The 12,841-nt window shown below is 28.9% G+C and overlaps 1 protein-coding gene across 1 annotated transcript; it reads right to left on the reverse strand.

The window, feature by feature from the left end:
- Positions 1-9,956: 9,956 nt before the first annotated feature.
- On the reverse strand, positions 9,957-11,854 carry LOC108566661 (histone acetyltransferase KAT8-like). Its single transcript, XM_017926645.1, has 6 exons — positions 11,571-11,854; positions 11,409-11,506; positions 11,179-11,354; positions 10,853-11,069; positions 10,565-10,795; positions 9,957-10,506 (listed from the first exon to the last, which is right to left on the reverse strand). The coding sequence occupies exons 1-6, from the start codon at positions 11,728-11,730 to the stop codon at positions 10,045-10,047; spliced, it is 1,344 nt and encodes a 447-aa protein (XP_017782134.1). The 5' UTR covers positions 11,731-11,854; the 3' UTR covers positions 9,957-10,044.
- Positions 11,855-12,841: the final 987 nt, after the last annotated feature.

The following is a 12,841-nucleotide window of genomic DNA, read 5'->3' on the forward strand; positions in this document are numbered from 1 at the left end:
TGTTCATTGTATATGAAATATTAAATAACTAAAATGTTATTAAATAATCATTAATAATCATATATAAAAATAATTATAAAGCATATTTATTAAGAAAAGAAAATAACTCTTAAAATATTAGCAAAAAAAACAACAGGAATTTAGATTATATATAAATATACAGTTGAACCTCGAGTATAATCCGTTCCAAAATTTCCGTATTTTTACTCGTATAGTGAAACAAATTTCCCCATGACATTTTGGAGTCATTTTTCTTACCATTTATTTTGCTCGTTAAACGAGTTTATATATAGAATACAATTCAATTTACTTTATTATTTATATTAGTGTAGAAAGACGTTGCTTTGATTAATGATTTTTTTATATTTCATACTTTTTTGTCTGTATAATTACAATAATTATATTATTTATTATTCATGTGCAACTTGGATTATCTATATAAAATGGTTTTAACAGTACAAATTAGAGTGAATAAAAAATGTGTAAATATATAATTATTATTATATATTTACACGTCCCATGCTTCAAATAACAACATAATTTAGTAAATTACCTAATGATGAGTTTATATTTTTTATAAATTACTATAAACTTAATGCGCTTAACTTTTTTTTAATAGAATCCAATATGTAAGCCCTTTCTAATACTTAATTATTTTTATTCTGTTGTGACTTTATAAATACATTTTATTTTTGTTTATGAATAACTGCTCAATTAAATTACGTGAAATGCTTAAATTATTAAAAAAAAACTGTATATGAATGTAATGGTCTTATTCCCATATTAACTGGGTTTATTCAGTTAATGCAATTATCAACGACAATAAAATGAAATAATGGTAGAAACAAATAAACATTTGCAGTAATTTTTCCACGCTATTCGTGAACGAGTTGACAAAGTTTAAGTGCTTTTTATGGGTTAAATCGCTACTAAAAACCCAGTTCTGGCTCTTTCTCGCTGCTTGCCGCAATTTCTTAATTAACTAGTTTCGGCCGAACATATGTTCTTGCATACCGACCGTGTGTGTCCTTTTCGTGCTCAAAGTTTCATTGTTGTGACTGCTCCCATTAACTGTATATGCGTGTGCTTCATTCAGAATGTGGAACGTATATTCGGTGCGTCCATACTGATATTATGATCGACTTTTAATTCTAACAACGACAGTAGTAAAAACGAAGTGGACGAAGTATAGAAGAAGAAGATATGTCGGAGCGGCTTTCCAAAACGTGCCATTCGACTCGGAACCGTAATAACAATAATAAATCCGACCGAAACGACGTCCATGTCCGAGTGAAAACGTTCAGTACATAGAAAGTATTATGGAAATTCGAAGGGAAAACGATCGCAACAAATCGGGGACTTTCCAATCAAACGTTTGACAGAAATTTGCATGAATTCGGATCGAACATGGCTTACAACTATAAATGACACTCCACACGGAGATCTCATGCATTTAATTCCATTCATTAAAAACTTTCGACTTCTCTTAATTGCTTTGATGTTTTATGATAATTGTGTTTCGAGTAAATGTATACTGATTAATTCAATTCGCGTTACATCCTATATAACTTACCAATGTTGATGTATGTCAGGAACCTTGCTTATGTTCATTTAGTGGAACTCCAAGTGATTTTGTTTGTTATTTTTGTTCGGATTCAAGTAAACATCGTTAATTGAAATGTGCAGGAATATGAAAAATAACTGGCGCCTAGACTCGGTAGTAAACCGGAAGTTTAGTGTGAAGCCTAATTATTGAAATTTAAATTAATTTGAAAACCATTGAATGTTAATTACTTCAACTTAATTCCCTTAATTCAAATTTCTATAAAAAAATCTGTTGTATATACGAAGCTATTTTTTCTATTTGTATTATATTTGTTTGTGAGTAATATATAAATAAGTATATTTGGACCACTAATTTTGTAGTTGTTGCAATATATAGACCATTTATTTTAAGTGGGGTGTAATTATTATTATTTTAAAAAAATATTAGACTTTTTTAATTTTTAATAAAAATATTTTCTGGTGTTGTCCAAACAGAAAATTAACATGATTGCTATTATTACAGTCAAATTAAGCCCAATACAAATTTTCTAAATAATAGTTTATTTGTTTGTTATTTTTTGTAAAATGTTACCAATAAAGGTAAATAATTTATAACTTGGTGAATTATTCCCAAACAATTGATTTTATTATATTTATTTTTGTAAAAAGGTAAACATTAACATTGATGATTCAATGTGTCCTTCACACCACATTACATAATTCAAAGTTTTCTTAGTATGTTTAAGCTAATGGTAAATCACATGGTAAAATATTCAAATACAACGTAATTCTTGTAAATACTTTATATTGTTGCAGTCAACTATATATAGATATTTGATGCAACAACTTATGGAAAAACTTTAGAAATGTTACTAATTGCTGCAGGAAAGAGTATATCTTTATCGATATGCCTTCCTCATCAGGCTTTGTTATTTGCTTTCATCGACCATCTGTTCCATTGCGGTTCTGCTATTCAACTCGTACACAGCATTGCCTAGGCTCCATCCGATGTTTACGCACTTTATTGGCAATGGCAGAGGTCGTGCATCGCGATCGCAACAATCGAAACCGTGCTATATCTATCCCTTATTTGGTGGCATTACCTTTTTCGAATCCGCGAGAAGATACCCAAAAGTGATGACCCGACCAGGCTATTCCATATTCAGTAGCTCCAAAGGACGATGCAACAACAATCACAACCAAATACCGAACAACAATAATAGAACACACTCAACTGAAATGGAAACACTGACAATATGTTTTTGCACTTTTACCGTATGGTTTTGGAAACACTTTTTTTTTGCTCGTGTGCAGGATTTTGTAATGTTTCGTAGACCGTTTCGATTCGGGGCGACGTGAATGTTCCGCACTTTGGAGATGTTAGCCGGCGACTAAATGCATCACCTGTTGAATGCCGCAACGTGCTTCCAATTTCCCTCACTCTATCCGGTCTACTCACCGTGCCGCATTATCTATTATTCGCTATCTCGCTCTGCTCTCTTCCTATACACATACCTCTCCAGCTTTTCGATTCCAGGTACTCGCACCGACAATGCAAGTGGAAATTGATAGTGTTTCTAAAGCCCCAGATGTCCTTTTATAAAATGATCGTCATTTAAAAGCCATTCAATTAGATCAATTTATAATTTCCAATTTTAATCTCCTTATGTTTTTATATATAAAACAAATTTGAAATAAACGCATTTGATAATTCAAGGAAACAGTTAACATTCTAATTTAACAAATTCTATTATTTGGTCGATAAAACGCAGCATATAAGAAAATATTGCAGTATAATTAAGATGCTTCCAGCGAGAACACTTTTATGAAATTCGAGCCAGCCTTGATATTTTCTACGATTTCTTTTGATAAATCTTCAATGTTTTCTATTAAAGATATTCCTGTTTCACCATTTAGAAATCCTTATATGTTTTCTTGGTGGTAATTCAAAATGAAGTATCGCGGAATCTGGTACAAGTTATTTCGAAAATGCCACCAATGCATTGAATAAGATATAAGAATATGAAGCCTTCCTAATTATCATCTTAAATATAATGGTATATATCTTTCGACAAATTTCTCCAATATTTCATTGAAGATTTTCATAAATCATCTTTATTAAAAATAATCTCTCAATGAAAGTTTTCATTGATTCTCATTTGTTTATATTTGGAAGTTGTCATGTTTCTGAATGTAGATCCTCTTTTTAATTTAGAAATTATGTTATACAATTTGCTTTATATTTAATGTTTGCAATTTAAGAAAATCTGTTAGTGATTAAGAAAAGAAAGTATTACATTGAATTAAAAAAAGTATTTTAAACTATCAAAATTTGTTGAGATTAACAGAATGAATGTGAAAAAATACAATTTTCTAAATTCTCATACGGTTTCTTAGTCATATATTAATGTAATTATTTAAATCATTTTTATAGTACTAATCTGCTTTATAATAGTCATAGAAAAATAATATGCAAAGAAAAATAACATTTTTTAAAACAAACAAAAAAAACAGTTTTCTAAACTTTTAATTCTATCAGTGAAATATGTATTATTCTCAAAATACTTTTATATGTCGCAAATTAGTATTACTGCAGTTGAAAAATCATGAAGTATTTTTTAAGAACATTCTGAAGAAATTCGATGAATTTCTTTAAATCAACTCAAAATTATTAAATCTGAAATAAGTGTTTTATTTTATGATCAATGAAATTAATCCTAAATATAAAACATAAAATCAACTTTTTTTTAAATAAACATTACGTAATGTTTGCATCTTTGAAGATTATAATCAAATATTTAATTAGTTGAGATTTTCAACATACAAATATTCAATTCAAGCATATGGGATTTTACGATAATGATTTTTCAAATCCAATAATTAAAAATACTGTTGAAATCAAATGTAATTCCAAATTATAAGCAGCAGAAGACATTTATAAAATTTTATATAAGAATAATATATATGAAAATAAGAGAAAGACAATACAATGACCAGAATAAAATAGGACAGATATTATGAAAAAGTGAAATTATATAAGATAAATTAGAGTATCATATTTTTCTTGAGAAATATAAAAAATAGAACAACGTGATTTAAAAAAAATATATATAGAACATATATCAGTAATACCATTGATCAGTAGAATTCAAAGGACACAAATAAAATAATTTTTAAATAAATGTCAAGTGTATTTAAATAAATAATTAAAAAATAGAAACTAAAGTCTATACATTTTAGTTCTATTCCATTTTGAAGTTTTTTTTTGTTTAAATTCAGCTTTTGGCTACCTGCTTTTAGGTTGCCTCTAAGTTTTCGGCATAATTATATATACACAAGGCACGCTCCATACGGGCGAGCAGATTGCAAGAACTGTGCACGTTCCAATAGAATTCATCTGTTGGATGAAGGTGTAACAGCTGACCCTTCCTACCCCGATGGACAGGTGCAGAGGAAGCGTTAAAAAAAATACGGTTTACCCAATTAAATTATTTTTTTGTAACCATTCGCTTTTATTAACATCTGAATCAAATGCTCAGATTATATAACTTCGAGATTATTGCTTTTCTGAATATTATTTTTGCTTCAACTACCTCCATATTTTATATACAATTTTATTGAACATACCCATCTTCTTACTATTTTTTGTTTTATTTTCAATTTACTTTCTTTTCATTCGATTTTTTAAAATATGTAACAAATGACAAATATAAATAATGTTTATTCATACCTACAACTGTCAGTAGTATCAGATAGATTATACCTTAAACATTTATATATGAAAAAGGGCTTAGCAGATGTGTTTGCCTTTTTTATGGTTGAGATACTTTACTATTCCTTTACATGTTTTGAAACATCAACAAAAAAAACTATCCGTTATCACTTAACAATTGCTTTTAACAACCTATTGGTAATTAAGTTTTAATATATTTTGTATGTACTTAAATAACAAAATAAAACAAAAACAAGCCTAACTCGCTCAGATAGTAACTAATTGAAAAATAAATGTAAATATATTCTAAAAATATAATCATAATCTAGAATTAAAAAAAAATAAGAAAAATAAATATGTATTACATTACTCTAACTTGGAGCATTTTTCTATGTGATTCGACATAGAAAAATTATTCTTTAATAATACATTTATTTCGTTGTAAATTCAGTTATCTTATCACATTATTTATAAAAGTTTAATATATATAATATAATGAGACTTTTCAGAAGATTAATCGAATTTATATAAAATCCTAATAATTTTGTGGATGGAAAAGAATTGTATTTTCCGAATTTGATTATAATTAAGTCTGTGTTATATATTGAATTATTATACTATTAATGAACGTTATTTCCGTACATTCTATTTTCTTTATTACCTATTGCAAATAAATTACTCTTACTATTATCTTGACAGGATGTTAATCAAATATGAACTAAACATTTTATTATTATAAATAATTAAATATGTCGACATTTTCAGATGTAAATTCATTAAATAAAAAGAAAGTGTAGCTTCAAGTTTTCCGGCCAACAAAAGTAAAAACGTAGAAAGTACAAATTATTAATACAGTGCTCATGATATAATAACATTGAAATACTTTTTGAATTTATACAATAATTAAGATTTATTAATTAAGTATTTAGTAATTATCAATATATCATAATTTAACATTTCCATCGAAAAATAATTAAACAAAAAGTCTACTGCTACAGTGAGCTATTGGCCCTAATCTTTCTGCCCTAATATATATATAATATTATTAAAAAAAAAACCTTATCAAACACGATCCTACAAAGCAGTGGCAGATCATCATATCGTCCCCTCACAGGACACGAAGGCGTACTTTTATTTGAGGCCCCCTAGATTTGAAATAAAGACAATCATTGAAATAAAGAGTTTTTACTATTTAAGGGCCCTAAATATAGGGTTTCCCGAAAAACTTGTTCCGCGAAACATTGTTTGGGAAACCCTCATTTAAATTATTCAAGTTAAAAAATATATAAAGCACTACAATATCGTTTTAAGTTCATAATTGTAAAGCAAAGTATGAAGTTGAGATGTCTAAAAGTTTCATATAATCTTCTAATTAGTAAATACAGAATGCTGCACGGAATAACGACGCTTTACTATTGTGAAAACTCAATTTAAAATAAATAAAGTTTTGTAATTCGTAAACTTCATAGAATTTGTAGTCAAAATAATGATCCGAATGTGTCCTCAATTCGAAGATTAATTAAAAAAATGAGGGAACTGCTTTGATTCTAGACAATAAGTCATCCATGGGTGCATTCGCTCGAAAATATTGAATAAGAATTAAACTTATCAAAAAGTATGTTACAATATCGGCAATTATATTAAGATCAATCATGTTTTTAATGCAAATATTGATGTTTATTACCAACTAATTAATTCGTGAAATAATAATAGTGTAGTAATAGATAGATTTTATTAATAATATAACAATTGTTTTATATGATTTAAGATAGAAATTGATTTTCAAATAGTATTATATTCATGCATGAACAAATATAACTTCAGAAGAACTTTGAAAGCCATTGAATGTGTAAAAAGTAATACATACTCATACCTTACTTTAGAAGACTTGGAGATTACAACCCATACAAATTCAAGGAACATTTTTAGCACTTGTCACATTACAAATATCAAATTTAACTGACATAAAATTATCTAAAACAAATTAATGTCAAACACATTATATACGAATGTGATTTTATTATTAATTTTTATTTTATTCACAACAAATATGTATAAGAAAAACTAGTGCTAATATAACAAACAATACATCTCTATTTTTATTAAGAAGATAATCTTATAAATTCCTTAAAATCATATTTATTTTAAAAATTAATGACTATCATTAAGGGCACAGTATACAGTAAGACCTAGTTTAGCGCTTTAGTGCGTTCCTGAAGACAATTCCTGTAGCAAGTTCTTTTGGTTCATTGTTCTCAGAATCACGTTCTTTAATTCCTTGTTCTGCCAGTTCTTGAAGGTCGTCGTTGGTAAGGCCTTCGCCAGAAAACAGCAGTAACTCCTTAATATCACGCTCATATACAATTTGAGCATAGATTTTGGGCTACGTTTCGGGAATAATCGTATTATATACGAGTCAAAGAAATGCCTTGATAATTTTAATCCGGCTAAATTCTAAGCTTTTTATTTACCTGGATTTTGATGTGATTCTGATCTAACAAACCACTTTATAGCAAATCAGCGTTAATCGAGGCAGGGTTAAATGAGGTCTTACAGTACATACAAACACCATACCTATGTTCAAGTGTTGTAATATGCAACAATATTTACTTGCAATTCAGCAAATTTAATTGTCGATATTAATTATGATTTCGTAGACATTTCTCTTTCTGTGCAGTTTACGAAAATATGGTACGAAAATATAACTTTAATATATGTTCAATAAATTGTGAAATAAACCAACATACATCTTAAATATTTAATATATATGTGGCATTATAATATATTTAATTCGATAATTTTATATTTGCATAGACAAATAATAAATTTTATTCATTTTCAATTCAGATTAAATTAATACATTTTGTAATATTATAAATATGAATCATTAAATTGGCGTTACGGACAAGCGTTGCAATTAACAGAAACACTTCCAATCCCATCTTTGGTTAAAAATAGCTTGATACTAAAAGAAAACTGAGCCGCATCTTTAGACTGGTATTGAAAATATCAAAGATGAACGCCGGAAATGGGCAACTATAATTTTTCTGTTGTTCCTGCCGCTTATCCATAGAAATAACTGTATATAGTTCGTGTATGTGCAAGAGCAAGATCGTTTCTATTATTATTTAATTCCCTCCAGTCGCTTAATAATGAAATATAATGGTAATAACAGTACGGAATAATAACAGCAAGTGTGTAGCCTTGAATCTGGAATTATGACGAGGCTGCAAGCAATTAGTTAGCGGAGCTCAGATAAAAATTAAATAAAAGAATTTATGTAATAAGCGTAATTAATTATCAGCGACGGAAAGGAAAGATTGAAAATTGTGAAGATAAGACAAGAAAAACACACACTCTCAACAAACAATTGAGTGGTATAAATGAGATTGTGCAAACAATAGTTATGACTGAGTACAGATACTATAAACTTTAAATTTGATAGACGATCATACTTTTTTAAAGAAGTAAAAATATATGTAAATAAAAATATTGTGAAATAACATAAAATAAAACTAACAACAAATTTAATACTCTATTCCTTAGGTTTTATAATATTTGTTAACGTAATATGGAGTAAATGTGGAATTTACAAATACATTATTACGGTTTGTGGAAATTTTAACATGATTGCTGCAGACTATATGGGCCGAGCATTGCGTTTAGGGCGTTTGATCGATATATTTCCAAGTCTGGTGCATGCGGTACAAAGAAATAAGCTATTCGATCTTTGAATTATACATGAATTATAAATGAATTATTTCTAATAAAACCCGTTAAATTCTAAAAAAAAACTTTAATTATTTCCTAAAACAATGCATGTATTAATAGTCAGAATGTACTAAGAAATACTTATTTATGGATTTGGATGATAAAGAATACAATCAGAATTAAGACTGTAAAATAAATTACTAATATATAAAATCATAATGTGGTTTCTGTACTTACTAGAAAATAAAATTGTGATATTCAGCCTTAAATCCAATATACTTCTTTTTATATATAATATGCTGTTTAATTCTTTTAAGACATGTCCCAGGCATCTTTAAAGGTAAATTTATAATTACACTGCTTAAATAATAATAATAATTCTAACGGTATTATCGCAAGTAGTTCAAACGAAAATTCTGAAGTTATATTAAAAGAAAACCTAAACAAGTAAGAACTTTATCCAGCAGTGACGAATTAGATTTTTCAGAAATTATGGAAGGTAATGTCAACGAAAAAGGTATATACCTTAGGAACTGTGAAAACAACGTAATAATTTGCCTCGAAAACTATCACATTACTTATATTCATATGTCAAGAGATTAAGGGCCCATAAATATTTACAAATACATACATTTATTAAAACAAATGAAAATTCTTTTTTATGATTATATTATATAAATAATATTATTTATACAAAAATATATTTTAACTATACTTTTTTCAATTTACCAATTTTACATATTAACAACATACATTAAAAATTTATAACAATACCATGATTGTTTCAATTACTAACAGGAAAAAAGTGACTAAGCAAGTTAAAAACAGTATTTAGCAGATTGTGGACAATACTACAAGTAAATATGATTCACAACTATGGGAATGAAAGGAAAGAATCATTTTTTTAGATTTTATATTGGATTACGTAATATATATCATTGTTTACACATACAATTATTTCAAAATAATTAAGTAAAGTAATTAGTAATTTATTACTAAATTATATATTTATTATATTAAAGATTAAATATATACAATTTTAAATGTTTTGCTTATGTCAACATGGCTAAAAAACATTACTTCTTTCCGACCTTGTTATGCCTGCGAGGGGTCCAACGCAAAGCTCCACTATCGACGCAAAGCCTTGGCCTCTTGTATTGGCTTGATTTGATATGTTCCTCAACTAACTTAGGTGTAACACAAATCACGTGCTGGCCCTTCCAATATTTTACCATGTTCATACTTTGCAAGGTGGAAATTATGTCGGTTTGTGTAATACTTGTCATTTGGCTTAGATCTTTAATACTGAGAGTTCCACCTCTGAAATCTCTTAATATTTCTAGGAGAACCCAACTCCAGTAACTCCTATAACTTAATTTTCCTAAATCGCTCAATGGCTGTTCGGGACTACCGACCGTTTCCTCTCTTCTAGAAAGTTCGTAACTGAATGCAATAAGTAATTTGCCGTAACCTTGTCTTTGGTAGGGTGGCAATGTTAATATACATGCTACATTATTTCCATCTGGCGATTCTTTTTCCTTCCAAAAATAAAAATTATATAGAACTTTGTTGAAATAGTAAATTCAAATAACATACTTTTGAGAAATACCCGACTATATGAGCTCCTTGTTTATCAACTTCACACAAAATATAAAATAGAAACGGCTCGACGTCAAAATATAGCGTTTTATGGTCCAAAAATAACTTCGCTAATAAACACAGATTCTGACAATATATTTTATAATCCTTCCCATCAACTTCGTAAACCGATAAAGTACCCTTCCTATAGATTTCTTTGCCAACTGGTTGCCTGGAGGTGCATTCACTCTAAAACCAAATAACAATATCAAATATAATTCGTCTATAATATAAAATATTATTTACCATGTGATATCTGTAACTTTTCTCCAACCTCATGTATTTCAAGCAATACTCGCAAATCCACAGTTTGCTCTGTCTGCCATACTCCTCCGGATACGGACTGAAGTACCATGTGTCAATCTCGAAACGACCGATTTGAATACGATCAATGTATTTCACTTTGGTAATCTGCTCGTGCTCCTTTTCTAACGCAGCTGTCGTCGGGTCCATTTCCGCGTACCTAATTAAAGTAAAATAAACGATAATTAATTTAATCATTGCACTATGCTGATTAGATTATGCGAAATCAATTATTTAAACTGATATGAGAATTGCAACAATTAATTTACGTTTTCTGTATGTGATTAATTTCGTCGTGTCGTCGTTTCTGATTGCGAGTGATCTTCCTGTCAGTACTGTCCGATAGCAGATCTGTAACAACAGGAGGCCTCTCTTTCCATGTCTTGTCGTTGACTTTGCTGCCATCCATGTTAAATCTTGATGACATGATTCTACCTCTGGGAACCTGGAAAAGGAAATTATAACATACCATTTTATAGTTTATTTTGGAGTTTATTACCCATTCATCCAATCTGCGGTTGTAGCCCTCGTAGTGTACATAGTACTCATATTGTTGGTCTGTGTTGCTATAGCGAGTCTGGATGATTTCGGCAGGATCTAGAAGAAAATAATAACAAAGAAAATTTGAATTAAATTTTGTTAGGTTATATTGGTTACTTACGCCAATTTTCGTCGGATCTTCGAACAAGGTAATGCTCTCCAATGTCCAGAGGTTGTTCTTCGCCGCTCTCAGCATCATCATCATTTTGAGTAACAGGTTTCTCCTCGATTTCAGGCTTTTTTAACTCTACTTCTTCGTTTACCTTTACTTCTTCCGCCATTTTTAAATAACAATATAAACAGTGAAATTAGACTACCAAATATACAACACCTGCAAGTTGCATATATAAGTGATCATCAGTTGGGACTTTAATTGCTCGCTAGGTGCAAGTTGTAGTTGCTATTAAGTGCTATGAAGTGCTCTTCCACGCCAACATTAAAAAAAAGAAAATAACTATACAACACACGCACGCGCAGTGATATATAAATATATATAAAAATATAAATAAATTAAAAATGTTTTTATTTGCGAATGCTCCTATATAATAATTAATAACTTCAAAGATGCTCTACGTCTAGACAATGCTAATAGATTATTCTCGTTTACTGGTGTATGATACAATCTAAAGCAAAAACAATAATTAATAGTAATTTAAATGTATTTAGTAAATAATTAGTTACCTTAGCCAGTGTTGTCCACGTACTTCCTCCTTATAGGTGATCCTAATAGATGAACGTTCATTAAATCAATTGTACTTAGACACACATAAATATATATATAAATAAAGAATAATTGTAGACATGTTACTTGCTTTTTCCTCACAACGGCGAAATGGCGAAAACAGACAAAATATTTGAATATTCATAAAACGTTTTATTATCGAAAAGTAAACATTTGAAACAGTACAATCTTCAACCGATTTCGGACGAAATATATTCTCTCTCAGGCTCTGCTAACATCTCATACCAATCTCATGTCCTAAAAAAGAAATAATTACAATTTTGCCGTATCCTGTGATCCCCTGGTGCTCATTGTCACACTCACACTCATGGTCACACACAGGGTCGACTTAAGGAGGAACCAAACTGAACCAAACTACTTAGTTAATAAATTCGCTATTTAGCTGCTACCACTACAGAAAAAAGGAACAAATCGTCTGCCAACGTTAATGAAAAAAAATATTTCAAATACAAAATATGTGTGTATATCAATAAAAAAACTCACGCACCGGCATCAAAGTTTTATTATCGCAAAGTAGAAAATTGAAAATTTTTAAAATGCTACCGAATTCAGTTGAAACTTCTTCATGAAAATGTGTATACAGCCAATAAATTGTTTCCAACAAAATCACTAACATTTTCTGAAATCTTTCATTCTTTGAAAATAAATAT

Source organism: Nicrophorus vespilloides, unplaced genomic scaffold, assembly GCF_001412225.1.
Source record: "Nicrophorus vespilloides isolate i.1.1-1 unplaced genomic scaffold, Nicve_v1.0, whole genome shotgun sequence".
In the NCBI taxonomy this organism is placed as follows: domain Eukaryota; kingdom Metazoa; phylum Arthropoda; class Insecta; order Coleoptera; family Silphidae; genus Nicrophorus; species Nicrophorus vespilloides.